This window comes from Coregonus lavaretus (genome assembly GCF_964263955.1).
Source record: "Coregonus lavaretus genome assembly, chromosome: 37".
In the NCBI taxonomy this organism is placed as follows: domain Eukaryota; kingdom Metazoa; phylum Chordata; class Actinopteri; order Salmoniformes; family Salmonidae; genus Coregonus; species Coregonus lavaretus.
The window spans coordinates 10,748,485-10,769,211 of record NC_140024.1 but is presented as its reverse complement, the minus strand read 5'-3'; the positions used below and the strand labels follow the sequence as shown (position 1 = coordinate 10,769,211).

The 20,727-nt window shown below is 41.7% G+C and overlaps 3 protein-coding genes across 4 annotated transcripts; 2 read left to right on the top strand and 1 right to left on the bottom strand.

Moving 5' to 3' along the window:
* Positions 1-281: 281 nt before the first annotated feature.
* On the bottom strand, positions 282-1,983 carry LOC311111531 (methylmalonyl-CoA epimerase, mitochondrial-like). The gene is made up of 3 exons (XM_084154268.1): positions 1,852-1,983; positions 1,212-1,561; positions 282-1,081 (listed from the first exon to the last, which is right to left on the bottom strand). Exons 1-3 carry the CDS (start codon positions 1,877-1,879, stop codon positions 929-931), a joined length of 531 nt encoding a protein of 176 aa, XP_084010394.1. The 5' UTR covers positions 1,880-1,983; the 3' UTR covers positions 282-928.
* Positions 1,984-2,107: 124 nt separating this feature from the next.
* On the top strand, positions 2,108-8,878 carry LOC311111530 (U3 small nucleolar ribonucleoprotein MPP10-like). Its single transcript, XM_084154267.1, has 11 exons — positions 2,108-2,218; positions 3,318-4,002; positions 4,139-4,284; positions 4,417-4,597; positions 4,733-4,874; positions 5,030-5,097; positions 5,666-5,803; positions 5,927-6,037; positions 7,102-7,209; positions 7,409-7,639; positions 8,628-8,878. The coding sequence occupies exons 1-11, from the start codon at positions 2,109-2,111 to the stop codon at positions 8,775-8,777; spliced, it is 2,070 nt and encodes a 689-aa protein (XP_084010393.1). The 5' UTR covers position 2,108; the 3' UTR covers positions 8,778-8,878.
* A 1,007-nt stretch (positions 8,879-9,885) lies between these two features.
* LOC311111293 (IST1 homolog) lies at positions 9,886-19,430 on the top strand. Of its 2 annotated transcripts, none has more exons than XM_084154009.1 (10): positions 9,886-9,965; positions 10,643-10,739; positions 10,868-11,048; positions 13,042-13,129; positions 13,542-13,625; positions 13,722-13,832; positions 16,306-16,467; positions 16,810-16,935; positions 17,491-17,536; positions 17,670-19,430. In XM_084154009.1, the coding sequence occupies exons 2-10, from the start codon at positions 10,652-10,654 to the stop codon at positions 17,840-17,842; spliced, it is 1,059 nt and encodes a 352-aa protein (XP_084010135.1). In that variant the 5' UTR covers positions 9,886-9,965; positions 10,643-10,651; the 3' UTR covers positions 17,843-19,430. The 2 variants fall into 2 exon arrangements, with proteins under 2 accessions (XP_084010135.1, XP_084010134.1); XM_084154008.1 differs by lacking the exon at positions 9,886-9,965 and adding an exon at positions 10,404-10,544.
* Positions 19,431-20,727: the final 1,297 nt, after the last annotated feature.

The following is a 20,727-nucleotide window of genomic DNA, read 5'->3' as shown; positions in this document are numbered from 1 at the left end:
AGCTACTGAATGTGCATATTTCACAGCAAATTAAACTATTACATGTTTAACGCTGCAGAAAGTCAGCGACATAAACACATTGCCTGAAATGTAGTTCCAAAACAAGAGCCTGACTAATGTAATTAGGAATATATGCTGAAGGCTATGAATTTATATTCATGCAGAAACTGTGAGGAAGTTCCCTTTGCATTTATTCACTCCAATTCCTAACAGCCTGGAGAACTACGGCACTGAGGAAATAAGAAAAGCTGCAACACTAAAGACAAGACTGGACATGTCAATGCAATTAAGCTTAAATGCTTTTAGTACACTGAAACAACCTCTTTCCACTCAATATATGCTTATCATATCAGTCTATACATTTTTATAAAGACATTTGTCCAGTTGCATGGCAATTTCAAATTAGATTTCCATAAGTTGCAAATTATAAGGCCATTTTGCTTTTCTTCACAATGAGAGAGAGAGAGACTGGCTATTCCTGAGAGCCAGCTGAAAGGTGCATGATTAATGAATTTACTCCTAATAAACATTGCCCAGCAGCTCTATCATCTCAGCTTAAATCAGTTTGAAAATAAATGTTGAGTTATTTTACATAAAAACATTTATCTATGTACATTTCACATTTGACTTGTACGTGAAATGAATTAATAAATTTGAATTTACACACCATATAGTGCTTAGAGAGTCAATCATTGCATTTTTTCACAGCAGAGGCAAATAGACACTTACTTTTAAGGCAGATAAAAGATTTTCTTAAAAATAGGAAAACAAACCAATATATATTATATTTCCAAGATCAAAACCCTGGTATTACACATAAAAAAAATCAACATTTGCTATCATTATTACTAGTGGAAAAAGTGCAATAATGAATACATTTTCAAACTGGCTAATTGTGAACTACAGAGTTTATGAGACCTGTGGGTATTCAGGCTTGCTCCAGTTCCACGAGTACTCCATCACAGTCTTTTGGGTGGAGGAACATGACAGGTTTCCCATGAGCGCCTATCCGTGGTTCAGCTGACAGGGTTCTTATGTTCCTAGCCTTCAGATCCACTATCGCTGTATTGATATCATCAACCTGAAATCACAAAAATAACATACAATATGATTACATTAGAGAACCGACAAGGAGATAAGGATAGAGTGAGTGAATACAGCCCATTCATGTGGGCTGAACAGCACATGCAGCATTGCTAAGACTGACTCACCTCAATGCAGATATGGTGCATCCCACCAGATTTGTTCTTCTGTAGGAAGCCTGCAATGGGGCTCTTCTCCCCGAGTGGGTGCAGCAGTTCCAGCTTGGTGTTACCCAGCTCCACAAAGACAGTGTAGACTCCATGCTCAGGAAGGGGAACTTTATCGCTGACCTGAGCCCCCAGCACATCTCTGTAAAGAGCAGTGGCTTTCTCCATGTCTGGTACAGCTATAGCGATGTGATTCAGCCTTCCCAGTTTCCAGACAGATTCTGGAATACCTTGGCAGAGTGGTGTTGAGATTGAAAGTGTCCTCAGCATTGGAGAACAAGTGTGACGAACACACTTTGAGAGACCTGTAACTAAAGAAATAAAGTGTTTAGTTCTGCCATACTGCCAAACCATGCCATACTGGGGGTTTTTCCGGAGTACGGATCGTATTTGATTGAATATGCTACCTGGATAAGCCAAGTAGCTTGCAACAGGGAACACTTGCTAAAGTAATTCTGCACTAACAACGGTGGATCTAGCTTATTTTGTTGTGTAGCCCGAGATAAAACGTCTAAAGAGACTGTTTCTGACATGTGAAACAATATTTATAAGCTGCCGTTAGTAAGCTGGCTAACAACAACAACTAGCTATCTATACTTACGTACAACCTTCAACACAGACGCAGCCATATTTTCGAAGATTCGTGCAACGTAGGATAGCGAATCGGTTTGAATGTCAAGACAATGTGATAGAGCACACGTATATTGCTTTTCAATTAAAAACGTATGTTGCACTTGTAAATAAAGTTATTTGGGATATGAATGTTGTCTAGCTAAATCTAAACCGGACCTCCTATCCGGATCTTTGTAGCACATTAGAGGTTTGTTTCCGGGGGGAGCATATTTTCTTGTTACACACATGTTCCCATGTGAGGGAAAAACGATGGCTACTGGGGAAATAGGTAACACGTTGGAGAGCTGTTTAAAGTTACTAAACATAAAAACTGCACATCCAGAACAGTTTCTTAGGTAAGTGCAACATCTTTATAATAATATCCAGATATGTTTAACTTAAAATCAATTCACTCACTTGCTGCCATCGTTACACAATGCTAAGGCTAGCTAGCATCTAGCAAGCATTCCCTGTTTGGATAGCTAGTTAGCTAAAACACGTCATCAAATATTCTTAAAGATAGCCCAGCAGCACCGATTAACTTGATTCTAATAATTTAGCTACCCATGATTAGTTGAGCCAGGTGTGGGTACTGGGCTAGAACAACCATGCACACCCTGTGGGTTTTCAAAGCCAGGGCTGGTTGAAGAAGACTCCTACTAACCACTGTACTACTTGAAGAATGCTGTTGTTGGTGAACACATAATTAGGAGAGGAAGTACAAACCATCGACGCTAGACAGAGAGGAATTTGCTTAAGCAAAAAGGCAGTTTATTAAACACAGAGATATCTGTTACTGTTCAAGCTACATGCATGGGATCCTGCTAATTAACATGCATGGACCCAATCAATTGCCTCTTATGGAGACAGTTGAGAAGGATGCATAAACAGAGTTTACAGCATTACTTATACAATGTAACATAAAGGAAGGGGTCCTTCTTCTAGTCCCTTGATTGGTTCCCGAGGCGTAGGAGGCGGGTCTGCTCTGTCCAGAGTAGAAGCCCCATTGGTGCACGGCAGAGTCCTCTGCCCTTGGCACCCGACCAGTAGACAGGGGAGTTGAGAATGAGTGTGCGTGCAAATGAAATGTTTGTGTGTGTCCAGGGAACTCGTGAGGAGTTGAGAATGAGTGTGCGTGAAAGAGAAATATTGGTGTGTGTCAAGAGAAAGTGGTGGGGAGTATCTGGTGGTTTATGGCCGGAGAGGGGGTGTTGTCCTGTTATCGCATTCCTGCAAGACTAGGTCATCTGGTGAGAAGATATGGTGTTCTCCTCTGTCCTTTGTTCTCTGACCTGGAACAGCATTTATTGAAAACAAGCTCCTAACACAAATTGGTCTTTGCACAACATTTTAGTCAGACCAATCTATAACATTTTATATTTACTACGACAAATTATATTTACTACGACACTGTTAACAAACATTGCTAGTTGTATTCTTTCTTTGTGTGTATAGTCTTCAGGATGGAGTGGCAACAGACTTCACTTCTCTCACTAAGACCCTGTATGATTTACACAAAACCCATGAGCCAGCAGACTCAAAGGGAAGCCCTCTGGACCAGCTGGTGGTTGAGAACTTTGATGAGGAACAGATATGGCAGGAGCTGGAGCTCCAGAATACTGCAGTGCTGAAGCACTTTGAGACAGCAGTGAGTCAGGCTGCCTTGGATACAGCTCTGAGTATCCTGTTTAATGAAGAGGATGCTGACGAGGAGCCAGATGAAGGGGATGAACAAGATGGTGACGACATAGAAGAGGAGATGAGAGATGGGGATTTGGAAGATGGGGAAGGAGAAGAACCACCCATGCTTAAAACTGCTATGGATGCCTTGAGAGGGGATAACACAGACGAGGACTCTGATGTAGATTTTGATGTGGACGCATTAGAAAAACAAGCTAAACAGAAGAAATGCTCAGCGGGGAGAGGGTCAAAACCACTGGGTCCTCCATCAGAGGTTGATGACAGGTTCTTCAAGCTCTCAGAGATGGAGTCCTTTTTGGACGATATGGACAAAAGGGAGGGGAAGGAGGGGGATGATGATGTAGACTACTTCCAGGACTTGCCCTCTGGAGATGAAGATGAAGACATAGACCTCTTCGGTGAAGATGTTTCTTCCAAAGAAAACAAAAAGACAAGCATAGTATGTATCATATTGCTTTTCTCTCTGCCAGACCTAGCTACTGTTCAGCTACATGTGTTTTGGTGGTGTTTCTGGTCATTACTGTAAACCAACACACTGATTCAATTCCTATTAATGTACTATGTTTTTTCTGTAGCTGAAAAGTTCCAGGAATCTGAAGTACAAAGACTTCTTTGATGCTGTGGATGATGATCCTGCACAAACAGCTGACCAATCAGACGCAGAGGATGAGGACAACAGTATGGATGGGATGCAAGATGATGACGAAGAAGAAGAAAATGAGTAGGTGGCAGATACAGGAATCTCATATTAATGTCATGGTTGGAATTGCATCAATAGGGAATATAGGGGAGGGATATTCATTTTGTACTTAAGATACGTATATGTGTTGTGTTTGTGCCTTTGCTGTTTTAGGAACTTTGTTGAGGATGAAGAGTGCAGACAAGCCAAGGAGGCTTTGAAACGTGTGACCTTTAACCTACCTGGAGAAAGTGACGACAGTGAGGGAGAAGACATGGCAGACATCTTTGGAGGAAAGTCTCAAAATGCTACAAAACCTGAATCCAAATCATCCTTTGAGAAACGACAAGACAAGGCAAGCTTTTCCTCAAGGGTTGTTTCAGAATATCTAAATTGGGTTGGGTGTAATTTCATTTACTCTAATTTCATCTGCCGTATATAGAACTTTATGTAGCACATTAATGAAATGGTAAATTCTTACCTTACACAGATGGCTGAAAAGATCCAGGATTTGGAAAAGGCTGCCATGGGAGAGAAGCCATGGCAACTGACAGGAGAGGTGTCTGCTCAGACTCGTCCAGAGAACAGCCTTCTGGAGGTGGATGTGGCATTTGACTCGGCCTCCAGGATGGGTACGTACCACATACTTGTCAGCCTGTTCAGTTTAGCTGTCATTCCTGTTGGAGATGGTTTAGTATTTTACTTACTGCATGTTTGTGTCGGCTGTGTGTGTGAGAGAGAGAGGGGGTTTGTTCAGTCAGGTAACAATTACTCTGTTTTCTCTCAGCCCCTGCTGTAACAGAGGAAACCACTTTGCAGCTGGAGGACATCATCAAGCAGAGAATTAAAGACCAGGTCAGTGTATAGACGGGTCAGTTGTTTAGCAACAAAACCAACGCATGCTCAACTATGGGGCAAAACAGACAGGGTTGGCTTAGATTGCTGACAACATTTAAACTATGTCTCCAATGTTTATTGAAAACATACATTTGCACAATGAGAACTTGTCTTTCAAGTACATCGTCATAGTTGTTGGTTAGCTAGCTAGTGAATCTGAGCCATTTTAATCAGTCAAAACACCTAAAAACAAGACATAGTATCAAGAACAAGATAAAACTAGCTGAGAAGAGCCACCTAAGATTCCCCACATGGCAGCTTCTTGTCAATGCTACAGTATCTGGCCCTTCATAATCTCAACAACACACGAACGTCTGCACCATTGAATCGCATGGATCGTTTTCGTGACAGTGTCAGCTAACGTGTCTTTAGAGACTGTTAACTCCATCTTGACAACAAACTGAACAACTATTCTCAGTTGGATCCAGCTGAATGTGTCATCATCGTTTCATTCTGAGTAAATGGGTAACCGCATTGGCACATTTCAAAGGCAATTTTTCTTTTCGGACATCTATTTTTTTCTAAGGTGTGGGATGATGTGGTGCGCAAGGAGAAGCCTAAGGAAGAGGTGTTTGAGTACAAGAAGAGGCTGACTCTGGACCATGAGAAGAGCAAGCTGAGCCTTGCAGAGGTTTATGAGCAAGAGTACCTCAAGCAGAATCAGGTAGTTATTTCATTATATTTTAGTGTGAACATACTTGGCTTAGCTCTATATTGCAATGAATGCATTTTTTGTTTGTTGAATTTATTATTTTGATTATTTCTATCTATTTCCCTTGTATTTCAGCAAAAGACAGAGGAAGAAGAAAACCCAGCCCATGTAGAAATTCAAAAGCTCATGGATTCTCTATTCCTTAAACTTGACGCTCTCTCTAACTTCCACTTCACACCCAAACCGGTGAGTTTTCCTGTCAATGTTTCCTTGTGCCCTGGACACTGCAAAGCTGCAGCTGGCTCAAAACAAAGCAGCACACCTTGCCCTTAACTGCAGACACAGAACTAACATCAACAACATGCATGATAGTCTTTCATGGTTGGGGAGAAATTGACTACTTCACTTCTAGTCTTTTTAAGAAACAGTTGTGTGTTGAAAATGCCTAACCACTTGTATAATTTATTTGCATACACTTCAAACAGACATACCCCACCAGACACGCCACTATAGGTTTTTTCACAGTACCCAAACCAAAAAACAGATTTAATGCGTCGCTCAGTTATGTATAGAACCATGTCATCGTGGAATGTTCTGCCACCAGAGGTTACACAGGCAAAAAGCAAGTTTAGCTTTAAAAAAACATATTGTGTCACAGCGCCTCTCCTCTTTCTAAAGATCCAATTTAACTACTGTATATATGAATAGTGTGTAAGTAGTATTTTTGTCGTCTCTCTTTCCTATATATAACTCTTATTTTATTTTTAATGTAATATCTTATGATTTTCTTGTCTATTACTGTTCTGTACATTGTCATGTATTTATCCGTTTTATGTGGACCCCAGGAAGAGTAGCTGCTACATGTGCAGTAGCTAATGGGGATCCTAATAAACTAAACACTAGCATTTGCATGACAACCAGAATGTATGCTTGTCTTTAAAGATGGTATATTTAAGCAATAAGGCACAAGGGGGTGTGGTATATGGCCAATATACCACGGCTAAGGGCTGTTCTTATGCATGACACAACGCGGAATGCCTGGACACAGCCCTTAGCCGTGGTTTATTGGCCATATACCACAAACCCTCAAGGTGCCTTGTTGCTATTATAAACTGGTTACCAACATAATTAGAACAGTAAAAATAAATGTTTTGTCATACGCGTGGTATACAGTCTGATATACCAGGGCTTTCAGACAATCAGCATTCAGGGCTCGAACAACCCAGTTTATAATGAAGGATTTTGTACAAATGTGGAAATGCTTTTTGCACAATATTGATATGTTTTTTTATTTTCTTTGTGTCCTGCAGCCTGTTCCTGAAGTGAAAGTTGTCTCCAATCTGCCTTCTATTGCTATGGAGGAAGTCGCTCCAGTCAGTGCTAGTAATGCCACTCTATTGGCTCCAGAGGAAGTCAAGGTTTGTCATGCATACCTCTCCATAACATGAACATTTCATGAAGGCGTTATGGGAAATCATATTCTAGTAGAGGACACTGACGCGTACAAAAGCATTCAAGGGTTGAAGACAACCAATGAACTACTGTGCTGTCCACCATAGTAGCCTTTTAGTAGATGCTTCTGAGGACAGGGTAACACCATTTCCTTTCTGATCTTAGGAGAAGAACAAGGCTGGCGACGTGCTGGGTGACTCTGAAAAGACCTCCACAGACAAGAAACGAGACAGACGCAAGAAGAAGAAGGTGAAGCGCATCAAGATCCAGGAGAAGGAGAAGAGACAGAAACTGAAGGAGGCTAACAGAACTGGAGAGAATAAGAAACAATCAAAGGCAGAGGTGGCAGAAAACCTCAAGAAACTCACAAAGGGAGGCAAAGCAACATTATTGAAGGTCAGTGTTTTCTTTCTCTCTGCATGTCTCGTTTTTTATATTTAGTTAACATTGTCTTTCAAATGCAAGCCCCTCCATTATATTTCTGTGTGATCGATATAGACTGATAAGGCCATTGTGTGCTCCACACATTTTCATTTGTATGTATTACAATAGCTAGGATTCTATGGAGGACTAAAAGTGCCACAATTAAATAAATAAATACACCATTAAATAATTACTTAAATGTGTCATTAATTAATTAAAATTAGAATTAAATACATAAATGTGTAATTAAATGTATCATTAATTAATTCAAATACCGATTCATTTTATGTAAAATACATATATAATTATTTCACTATTTACATTTACATTTCATGATCCTGCATTGCAGTGATTCATGAATTACTTAAAACTGTCAAACTGACCCATCAAAGTCAGTGGGCGGGGCTAACGCGAATCTAGTCTGATCCATTGCTTTGGTCTGAAGTAGAGTAGGCCAACCTGGATAGAGACAATGGAGGATCTCCGTGAACTTTCCAGGGAGTTGGTTAGAGACATTTTAAACTTAGCAGAGGATGTAGAAGCAGGACCTGCTGACATTATCCGGAATTGATTTGTCTTGGCTTGATGCAGAGGGTAACCAATCAGGCGTTAGGTTCCGCCTACCAACTTTTGATGGGTCAGTTTGACAGTTTTAAGTAATTCAGGAAGCACTCCAACGCAGGACCATGAAATGTAAATGTAAATAGTGAAATTATTATATATGTATTTTACATAAAATGAATCGGTATTTGAATTAATTAATGACACATTTAATAACACATTTATGTATTTAATTCTAATTTTAATTAATTAATGACACATTTAAGTAATTATTTAATGGTGTATTTATTTATTTAATTGTGGCACTTTTAGTCCTCCATAGGATTCAGCTGTCTGTCACAGTTGCAAATAGTTTCTTAAAAATAGATGTTGAGCTTTTTTTATTTGTTCTCTGTTCAAGGATGAGGGGAAGGACAAAGCTCTCCGCTCCTCCTCCGCCTTCTTCTCCCAACTACAAGACCAAGTGAAGAGCCAGATTAAAGGAGCCAAGGACCCGGGCTCCAAGAAGAAGAAACACAAAGAACTCTCAGCCAGCAAACTCAAGTTGTAACATTTAGATTGTTATGATGATGTCTGTGTTATGATAATGCATATTTCTTTGTACAGATTTTTTCAAGTTTGTAATTTGCAATAAAAAAAAACAAGACATGATGTAATTTATTCTGACTTTTTATGACCAATTAGATTCACACTATTGATCTATTCAGCTAATCGATGGGCAGCAGGTGAAAAATCTTCTGATGTGCCCTTGGGCAAGGCACTCAACCATAATTTGCTCCAGGGGCGCCATACTACTGTAAAACGAGGGCCAAACTCATTCATTCACATTACATTTACGTCATTTAGCAGACGCTCTTATCCAGAGCGACTTACAAATTGGTGCATTCACCTTATAGCCAGTGGGATAACCACTTTACAATATGTTTTTTTTTTTATTGGGGGGGGGGGTAGAAGGATTACTTTATCCTATCCCAGGTATTCCTTAGAGGTGGGTTTCAAGTGTCTCCGGAAGGTGGTGAGTGACTCCGCTGTCCTGGCGTCGTGAGGGAGCTTGTTCCAGCATTGGGGTGCCAGAGCAGCGAACAGTTTTGACTGGGCATTCCATGGAGGGCCTAGTGTCTGCTGGTTTTTAGTTTCAATCAAGACCTAGACAACCAGGTGAGGGGAGTTCTTTACTAATCCGTGATCTTAATTCATCAATCAAGTACAAGGGAGGAGCGAAAACCCGCAGACACTCGGCCCTCGGTGGAATGAGTAGACACATGCCGTAAAACCACATTTTACTGCACATATCAGGTGTCCGTGACAAAAACATGTATTATTATTTAGCTAAATAGTTGATTAAATTAGTGATTATTGTTCAAGGTTCACACTACTACTACCTGCAGCTTATTTTTCATGTGAGTATTTAAAGGGATTTTGTGATTAATTTTTTTTTTTAGCTGCGGGGTGTAGTTTTGAAACTCAGCCTTGCTGCTCTGTGCAGTTTGACCAGATTGTGGTCGTCTTCCTCAAAACTAAGCTTGCGTACTGTACATTTATGGGTCTAATTTCTTTCAAATCTAGTTTATGGCTCTCCAATCCACCATCGCCTTCTAGTGGTGTAAACAGCAGAACATTTCCCGTGACGTCACTCAATCTGAGGGGGAGGGGTTTGGGGTTGAAGAAGGAAGGATCACATTCACGGAAGTCAAGCAACTCGACAAGTTGCTGTTTACCTAGCTAACGACCGTAACAGGTAATGTCAAAAAATTGTGTTCATTACATATAAAATGTAAATGATTATATATACTATGTTTTATATTGGTTGATCTTTTTATAGGTAGCATTACTGTAGCTAGCTGGATACGTTTTGAATCGAACAGCATTGCTTTGTTTATCAAACTAGCTAACGTTAGCTAGCATAACGTTACTAGTAGTTAGCTAACTAGATTTCTTCGTCCTTGTTGTGCAAACTAGCTAGTTAGCTAACCAATTCCTTTACTATGTGATCCATCAACATGGATTTGGTTAATTCAACAAAGTAATGTGTGTACTTTCTGTATTTCCGATAGAGGCGATGTAAGCTAGTTAGCCAGTGGTATTGGTTTCAGAGTGTGGATTCTACTGACAGCTTAGTAAGATAGCTAAATTAGCTACATAGCTCAATGGCTGTCTGTTTTAATGTCCGCTTCAGTCCTACCTGGCTGTAGTTACTGGTGTGGCCATCAACCTGCTCACATGGTGGTGATGACTCACTAGGGTCGAAACCTCTCCTTATTCCCTCATCCCTGTCATCTTCACGTTCTCTGAACAAAGGATAGGTGAAAACAATATGGTGGGTGATGACAGCATGTCAGTGTGGCAAAGTAATTGTCAGACTTGCCAGTATGTATTGGCTCCTCTTTTCAATACCAACTTATTTTGTTTCCTTAGCTGGCCATCATGCTTGGGGGAGGATTTAAAGCAGAAAGACTCCGGGTCAATCTCCGACTGGTGATCAATCGTCTGAAGCTCTTGGAGAAAAAGAAAAGTGAGCCTGGCAACTACATACACACACAAACACTGTGCAAGATGTAGCCTAGTCTCTGTTCATTGACATTTGTGTCTCGGGTTGTCTTTAAAATACATGCTTACAGAATGGATCTTCTCTCTTTGTAGCTGAGCTAGCTCAGAAGGCGCGGAAGGAGATTGCAGACTATCTGTCAACAGGGAAGGATGAGCGAGCAAGGATCCGTGTGGAGCACATCATCAGAGAGGACTACTTGGTAGAGGCCATGGAGATCCTAGAACTGTACTGTGACCTGCTGCTGGCTCGCTTTGGCCTCATCCAGTCCATGAAGTGAGTGAGCCAGCCTAGAGGACTCGGACAAGGAGGCTCTTTCTCAATTGTTTATTTCCTTGCATCATGTCTCCTTGCCGCCTCCTCAAAACACATTGGATGAGGTTAGAGGGGGGAGGAGCCTTGGGACTTCTCTTCCCATGCGTTTTGAGACAGCGACGAGAGCGGATGCAAGGAATCGATTAAAGACAATTGAAAGAAGAGCCAGAATTTCTCCTAGTCAAGGAAAAACTCCTGGCCTTATTATGGGTGTTTGAGGTTATCCTTCAGGGCTTGACATGAACGCTTGTTTTACCTGGCCCGGACAAATAGTTGGACAAGAAGGATATAGATTTACTGTAAGTTGTCTGGATGGACAAGTAAAAAATAGAAATAAATCCTATATCCAAAAATTGCTCAGATCAGAATTGGACCAGTGTCCTCCGCAAGCAATGTGTTGCGCACTGTTCTCCCAATTTCCGCAGAGCGCATCGTAGTATAATTATTGCATTGACAGGTGGTCTTGCGGTCACGAGATGATCAAAGCGCAGAGCATATTTGTTGATCTTCCTTGCTAGTTAGTTATTTGCCCAGTGACAGTACATTTTTGGTTACCAAACAGGGATCATACAGCCATGAAAATCCTGGAAAAGTCAAGTGTGCATCCCATGCATTTATGCCAGTGTGATTGGGCCTGAGGAGAGATATTGCAGCAGGTAGGCTATGGCCTACAAAATAATGTTAGACTAACAGACTGACTAGTTAGCCAACTCAAAACATATCGTGTAGCCTGGCTAGTTATCTTGGTAGTTAAGTATTTAGCTAATAGCATGTATTAATGTCATTGTCATGTCCGATATCCTAAAAAAAATGTGTCTAGCGCTCTTGAATAAATGACCGACACACAGTTGATGAACGGGCGCGTTAACTTACTCCAGTTATTAAAAAAACGCATGTCAAGCACTCAAAATTGGGAGTTGACTCTATTCCTCTCAATTCAACATTGGACATGTCATTCTGACAGTGTTAAAAATATTATTAGAATAGCTAGGGCCGAGACTATACCAGTATCGCAAAACCCGAAGCAGACGCAACTCTTTGGTCCTTTAAAAACCTGCTATATGTAAAATATTGTGTGCTATAGCTTGGAAAATACATAAATGTGACTCTGGATGACAACATAATGTTTGTTTCCAACATTAAGGCTGTTTTCCTAAAGAAGTTAAATCCGCTTCGTGTTTTGTTTCCTTGCCACGATACTACCGAGTATCGCGATACTGGTATCGCCCCGGCCCTAAGAGTAGCCTAATTGTGAAATTCCTCCTATCCTGTCAATAGATCTCCACAAAAACCTTAATATTTTAGCCTTACATGGTTATAGATAAACATGTCTTCGTAAGTTACCTTGATTTGAAGTAGCCTGCCTAAGCCATTTGATCCCTTATTCATTAAATAAGGAAAATATTGAATAAAGACATACATATTTGGTTGTAATTGTAATGCTAAAGTATTATTTAGGCTATTTAAGAATTGCCAACCATCCTCCAGGAGAGCCTTAAAGGGCGGCAGGCAGCCTAGAGGTTAGAGCGTAACGAAAAGTAATCTGTCGACGTGCCCTTGAGCAAGTTACTTAATCCTAATTTGCTCCAGGGGCACCGTACTACTATGGCTGACCCAGTAAAACGACACATTTCACTGCGCCTATCTGGTGTATGTGACAATAAGACATATTAGTATTTTTATTAAGGGGCAGTGTTCTATTTTGAGACAATCTGAATATACAAAGAAGTCAATAGGCAGAGGGTGGCCTACATTTTTCTGATTCTCTGTATCGTAATGAGAATTGTATTTTGTAAAGTTGTTCGTTGCATCATACAATACCACTTGAAGTCACCCTTTTGGCCCATGGTGTTACAGACCATTTTTCATTTTTGAACACAATTTTTTGAGCTTTCAGACAGTAAAAAATCTGTCAAGCCCTGTCCTTAACACCTATTTGTCTATTTCTTGACAGGGAGCTGGACCCTGGCCTGCAGGAGGCTGTGTCCACTCTCATCTGGGCAGCCCCACGTCTGCAGTCTGAGGTCAACGAGCTCAAAATTGTGAGTAGTATGCAATGTGCTGCTGCGTTGACCCTGGAGATAGCATGCCTAGTTGCTTGGACTAGTCTTACTATACTGCCTAATTTAAACACTTGCGTACCCCCCTTCCCTAATACACATGTAACTATTGGACTAGAAATTGTGCCTTCCTGTATTATACTTATGCTACAATGTATTATTCTATTGTACTGCCATATACTTTGTTTGAATTCTTATCTTTTATTATTTCTTATTGTTGTTGCCTTGTCGAGAAGGAACCTGCAAGTAAGCATTTCGTTGGACCATGTATACGATGCGTATTCCGTACATACGACTAATAAAGCTTGAAACTAGTCCTCAGTAAAGAAATGTAATGCAGTTTGTACACTTTTTGCTGTATTGTGATCCTTGATACTGTGCTTTCTCCATACAGGTGTCTGACCAGCTGTGTGCCAAATACAGCAAGGAGTATGGCAAGCTCTGTAGGACAAACCAAATCGGGACTGTCAATGATAGGGTATGCATTTTCAGATGGCCTGCTTCAAGATATATGTTGATGTGTTTGTTTCTGTGTGCCTAAAACATATTTCTCTGTCTCTACTTTACCCCATAGCTCATGCATAAACTGAGTGTAGAGGCTCCTCCTAAGATCCTGGTGGAGCGCTACCTCATTGAGATTGCCAAGAACTACAACGTGCCCTACGAGTCAGACGCCATGGTCAGAGTGAGTATCTGATGATGAAACCGGTCTGCCTCCCACCATTCACCTGTGTGCCGACCACCTGACTGACTACTATTTATATACTACCAAGTCTGGGACCAACAGGACCCTGAACAGCTCCTTTCCCCAAGCCAACATACTGCTAATTAGGTTGTTCAATAGTTAACAAAATAGCATCCCAGACTATCTGCATTTACCCTTTTTGCATTAACCTTTGACTCATCACATACACTGCTGCTACTGTTCATTACCTATCCTGTTGCCAAGTAACTTTATTCCTGGTTATATGTACAGTGAGGGAAAAAAGTATTTGATCCCCTGCTGATTTTGTATGTTTGCCCACTGACAAAGAAATGATCAGTCTATAATTTTAATGGTAGGTTTATTTGAACAGTGAGAGACAAAAAACGCATGTCAAAAATGTTATAAGTTGATTTGCATTTTAATGAGGGAAATAAGTATTTGACCCCTCTGCAAAACATGTCTTAGTACTTGGTTTCAAAACCCTTTTTGGCAATCACAGAGGTCAGACGTTTCTTGTAGTTGGCCACCAGGTTTGCACACATCTCAGGAGGGATTTTGTCCCACTCCTCTTTGCAGATCTTCTCCAAGTCATTAAGGTTTCGAGGCTGACGTTTGGCAACTCGAACCTTCAGCTTCCTCCACAGATTTTCTATGGGATTAAGGTCTAGAGACTGGCTAGGCCACTCCAGGACCTTAATGTGCTTCTTCTTGAGCCACTCCTTTGTTGCCTTGGCCGTGTGTTTTGGGTCATTGTCATGCTGGAATACCCATCCCGACCCATTTTCAATGCCCTGGCTGAGGGAAGGAGGTTCTCACCCAATATTTGACGGTACATGGCCCCGTCCATCGTCCCTTTGATGCGGTGAAGTTGTCCTGTCCCCTTAACAGAAAAACACCCCCAAAGCATAATGTTTCCTCCTCCATGTTTGACAGTGGGGATGGTGTTCTTAGGGTCATAGGCAGCATTCCTCCTCCTCCAAACACGGCGAGTTGAGTTGATGCCAAAGAGCTCCATTTTGGTCTCATCTGACCATAACACTTTCACCCAGTTCTCCTCTGAAACATTCAGATGTTCATTGGCAAACTTCAGACGGGCATGTATATGTGCTTTCTTGAGCAGGGGGACCTTGCAGGCGCTGCAGGATTTCAGTCGTTCACGGTGTAGTGTGTTACCAATTGTTTTCTTGGTGACTATGGTCCCAGCTGCCTTGAGATCATTGACAAGATCCTCCCGTGTAGTTCTAGGCTGATTCCTCACCGTTCTCATGATCATTGCAACTCCATGAGGTGAGATCTTGCATGGAGCCCCAGGACGAGGGAGATTGACAGTTATTTTGTGTTTCTTCCATTTGCGAGTAATCGCACCAACTGTTGTCACCTTCTCACCAAGCTGCTTGGCGATGGTCTTGTAGCCCATTCCAGCCTTGTTTAGGTCTACAATCTTGTCCCTGACATCCTTGGAGAGCTCTTTGGTCTTGGCAACGGTGGAAAGTTTGGAATCTGATTGATTGCTTCTGTGGACAGGTGTCTTTTATACAGGTAACAAACTGAGATTAGGAGCACTCCCTTTAAGAGTGTGCTCCTAATCTCAGCTCGTTACCTGTATAAAAGACACCTGGGAGCCAGAAATCCTTCTGATTGAGAGGGGGTCAAATACTTATTTCCCTCATTTAAAATGCAAATCAATTTATAACATTTTTGACGTGTGTTTTTCTGGATTTTTTTGTTGTTATTCTGTCTCTCACTGTTCAAATAAACCTACTATTAAAATTATAGACTGATAATTTCTTTGTCAGTGGGCAAATGTACAAAATCAGCAGGGGATCAAATACTTTTTTCCCTCACTGTACATATCTACCTCAATTACCTCGTACCCCTGCACATCGACTCGGTACTGGTACCCCGTGTATATAAGCAAGTTATCGTTACTCATTGTGTATTTATTATTACTTTGATTATTACTTTTCCGTTTTTTCTCTATTTTCTTTCTCTCAATTGTTGGGAAGGGCCCGTAAGCATTTCACTGTTAAAGCCAATTTACGCTTGATCCGTAAAATGTGGTCGGAGGCTTCGTATGGAGGGTGTGACGCAATTGTACAGCCTCCGGAGGCATGCAGTGGCCAAATCAAGTTCTGTACCGCATCGCCGTGCGCCTCTCAAATGTTGTAACAATGCGGAGGGCTCTGTATAGCTCCGCATTGACATGATTGGTTGACGGTATGTGGGGGTGGGAGTTCCTGTATAAACACAAACTCACTTCCTTGACATCAGCTATGCGCTACTCCGCGACGCGCAAGTAGTATGAATGCCCTGACTTCTGCAGAGGCCGTATCGCCATAAATGCTGCATGGCCAATGCAGACGTTGGATTGACCATGCACCACCTTTTAGTCTACACCTGTTGTTTACGAATCGTGATGAATAACATTTTGATTTTTATTTCCCCCTCGCAGCCAGAGGTGTGTACAGGCGAGGAGGCTGACCTCATCGACGTGGACTCTGACTTCAAGAAGCCAGGTGGTGGAGGAGGTGGTGGAGGCGGCTTCACTGCTGGAGCAATGCCCATGCCCATGGGCCCCCCATCAGCGTTCAGCTACCCAACACCCAAAGGAGCAGTAAGACCATTCTTTTCAATAGTGGCATAAATGACACCTAACTCTTATTTGGCGAGTCCGCAGTAGGGGGAAACAACGCCACTGACCGTTATTGTTTTTGTTGCCGAGCTGAGGTGCTTCGTGCAGCAGGGTAAAAAAAAAGTGCAGTACATTTTGCTTTTCTATCGCGCGTGCAATGATGTCAGAGGGGAAGAAAACAGTGTTACTTGTTTGCAGTAACTTCGTTGTTGTTGTAATATCGCTAACTGTGTCACCATTAAGGATTCCAGCTTTAAGACTGAAAAATAGAGATGTTGATATGAATGTGATGTTTTTATTTATATTCTGGGGTTTTTTCTTCAGATGCCCGGCCCCATAGGGTTCAACGGACCCTCTGTTGGCACCTATGATGCCTTTAACAACTTCCAGCCTCCAATGAGAGGAGGGCAGCCCCCTGAGCTGCCGAGCTGCCCCCCCACCTACGAGTCTGTAAGTGTCAGAGCCCCCTGCACCTTCTGCTTCTCCAGACAGATGGACAGACGGCCAGTTCACCTTTCAGGGAAGAGGAGTTCATTATAGTTTGCTTGTGCCATCTCTTTTCAGCACAGTGCTATGCTACAGGGACATGATAGGGATTGGATAAGAACAGATAGAATGTGGAAACGGGCCATAGCTGGTATGAACTGCTAATCACTAACCTTGTGCTGAACTGCATACGACTGTCTTTGAATGCTCTGAGTGAGATCTGCTTGCTGTCAAACTAGTATGTTACTGGATGTGGTAGGGAAGCAAAGTTCTTCATAGTGAAGTGAATGCAATTTTGAGGTGAATTATATTATTAGTTCTTGCTTTTTGCTCATTCTTACCCCAGCGGTGTTGGCTTTCTCAGCAATGCACTACTTCAATGATTCTTCCTCCCTAATCACATACTAACATACAAAACATTGTTTTCCTCTGCCTTCTCATGTATCTATAGAACTTTAACATTTCAACATGCAGGCAGGGTAGAGAGATCGTCTTAACACATGCGTGTGTGTTTTTCAGATTGATGAGCTGTCTATTAAACCTTCTGGTCCATCCCAGGTCTCTGGTAAGTTGTTTTCAATGAATATATCCTTTCCTACACGTCAATCTCTTCAACGATAGTATTGCTTGCTTTTTGCATAACAGTTGCATTGGGGGTGTATTTGTAATGTAAATCTAAACCTATCTTCTTTCCACAGGCCCCGGGCCTTCATCCCAGATCTACGATAACAACGCCCTCCCTGAGCTGCCCTCAGTTCCCGACACGCTTCCCACTTCCTCCTTTGGAGTTGGACGGAACACTGCGAGCTCTGATGACATCGACTTTGATGACCTGTCACGACGCTTTGAGGATCTGAAGAAGAAGACCTAGTCCTCTAGTATCCCATCATGCTCCTCTGTGTTGTCAGTCACCACAGCTACAGTATCAGGAAATATTGAAATATTTGTATTGGCACCCTTTGCAGTGAAACTCTCCTCACTGTGTAGTTTTTACTGATGTTAACATTAACTATACCTCATTCAAACACATGTCTGTCTGGCACACTGAAGGTGAAGGCCCTTTAGAGGGCTATTTGACAGTCCATTTTATTATCGACTACATCCAATCAAAACTGGACCGTATAGATGTCATCTTTATATGAGCACTTTGGATATAAAATGGCCTTCCTGATAGTAACTACTATTCTATGTAACCTCTTGAGCGTTCTTGTTGCTACGGTTGTCACGTATCCCCTTGACTCACTGTATGAGCCAATATTTGGTTAATAATGAAATAGTCTTAATTAATCGTGTCTCTCGTCCAGAGACTGGATCGAGTGATACAGAATCTCAATCGTTACTTGTTGGTGGGTTTCATGAAACTGGTTTTTAACTGTCACTGAATCGCATAGTAGAAAAACCTGTTTTCTGGTACACACCCATTGTGTCGAAGTATTAAGGCCTAGGACATTTTCAAGGCCGTAGCACCCTGTCCATGTCGGGTTTTACCCTCATTACTCTGGCTCTGTCTGAAACCTGTTCTATGAAGTATCTGTTACCCTACATGCGGTGGAGGGATTCAATCAGACTTGAAATAATTTGGTGTATTTTTTTCTCCTAATAAAATTAACTTTTATTGTTTTAAAGCTGATTTAGTCTAACACTATACATGCACTTTCCATGCTTGTGTAATATAACCCATGCAATGAATTGGTGAAGGGAATGCATGATTTGACTGGTGACAGAAATTATAGTCTATATGAAAAACCGCTTGACCATGTAAGTTTGTGATGTAAATACGTCCCTCAAAATGTAATGGGTTCTTCTTCCTCTTTGTGTAATAGAGGTTTATAGTGTGATTCAGTATGTTATCTATGTATGTGTGTCATATGTGCACCATCATCAGAGGCCTTCCCGTTCTGTAAGCATATTCAGACGATGTACGCATAACATGCCTATTTAATAATAATATGCCATTTAGCAGACGCTTTTATCCAAAGCGACTTACAGTCATGCGTGCATACATTTTTGTGTGTGGGTGGTCCCGGGGATCGAACCCACTACCTTGGCGTTACAAGCGCCGTGCTCTACCAGCTGAGCTACAGAGGACCACTATTTCTGTTTATGTTAAAATTAGTTCAAGATTTTTTTAATTTGATGAAAATGTATTGAATCTTGGTGATGGAAGAAGACATTTTGATAAACGAGAGAAAGGGGGTGGATTTGCTGTTCCTGTCTTCTAGCTTGTTTTCACCAATATATAATGGATGGACGTTAGGACTGTCTACTCCACCATACTAAAATATGGCTTTAACACTACTGTACAGCGACCTGCTCACTGCTCATCCTCTTAGGTGTGCTGTAGGATTGTTTGAAGAATGTTTGATACTAACTTTGATTAGCAAGTGTATATCTTGTCACATAAAACAGATAATAGGCTATGTTTTTTCTGTCTAATAAAGGACATATTTCTAATTGAAGTTCTGGTGTGGCTAATTTCCGAGAGATGTAATTGTTTTGGCGTCATATCTTGTCAAGTGAAGCAGTGCTACTGGAATCAAAGGAACTCAGTTGGTAGTGCAGTGTAGATACTAGTACTGCCACTAGAGGGTAGATTACTACATGAACAGTGAAGCTTGACTGATATGGATGCCTCAGTGGATGAGGCAGGTAAAGGGTTACACACAGACACAGGATGTCTCAACCCACTCAATAATCCTCATTCAACATTCTAACAGGTTAACTGGGTTTGTTGTCTCCACAGAAACGAGTCTCCTAAGCCTAGAGGGACCCATTGCCAAGGGAGCAGGGTTTCATTCAACGACCTTGAAAATACCTTGAAACAAACAGAAAATAAATAAAAAATAAGTGTATTTCAACTAAGTTTGAAGTGGAATCTCCGTTTCAGGAAGTTTCCCAAGTTTTGTGCTGGCAGAACACGGCCCAGGTTCCTGCAGAGGGATGCTTGTTTGACACTTGTCTTGTATATATCTGTAGCATTGCAATGGGATGTTTTCCTGGAACTCTCAGGAGCTTGAGGCTTTTGTCAATCCTGGCACAACTTTTTGTCTTGATGTGTTTTGCCAGTGGATGTAAGGGAGTTGGGGTGACTGTGTGAAGTGGACTGGCCCAACAGTACAAAGCTCTATGTGACATTATTACTATGTGGAATGCCTACTCTCTGTGCCAGTTGGGTTAAAGTGGTTCAGAATAAGTCCCTCAGAGTCACAGGGGGCTGCTGAGGGGAGGACGGCTCATAATGGCTGGAATGGAGTGAATTGAATGGTATCAAACACATGGAAACCACCATGTGTTCGATGTGTTCGATACCATTCCATTTATTCCGTTCCAGGCATTACTATGAGCCTTCCTCCCCAATTAAGTTGCCACTGGCCTACTGTGCTCAGAGTCCATATAACTTCAAAGAGAGGAGATGCTACATCAGAGTGGTCTTTGATCTGTGGCACTCCAGTTTTGTTCATTGTCACATCACAGAGTGTCCTGTCCTGTCCAGATGGCTGTCTGAGAGGTTCTAATCTAAGGTGTCTGTAGCTGCATGAATTAGTTTATTCTGAGTGTCAAGCTGACCCAGCTAGGTGAGTCACTGTGCAGCCCCACTAAACGTCTCTGACTGTGGACGATGATGAGCTATTTTGACAGCTCTGTCTCCCTCTCTCCCTGGTGGCAATACAGGCTGCTACCCCCTTCTGAGGTAGGGATAGGGCAGAGGATGGGTGCTAGGCCCTGTAGTCTTTAAAAGAGTCCACTTGTGTTCAG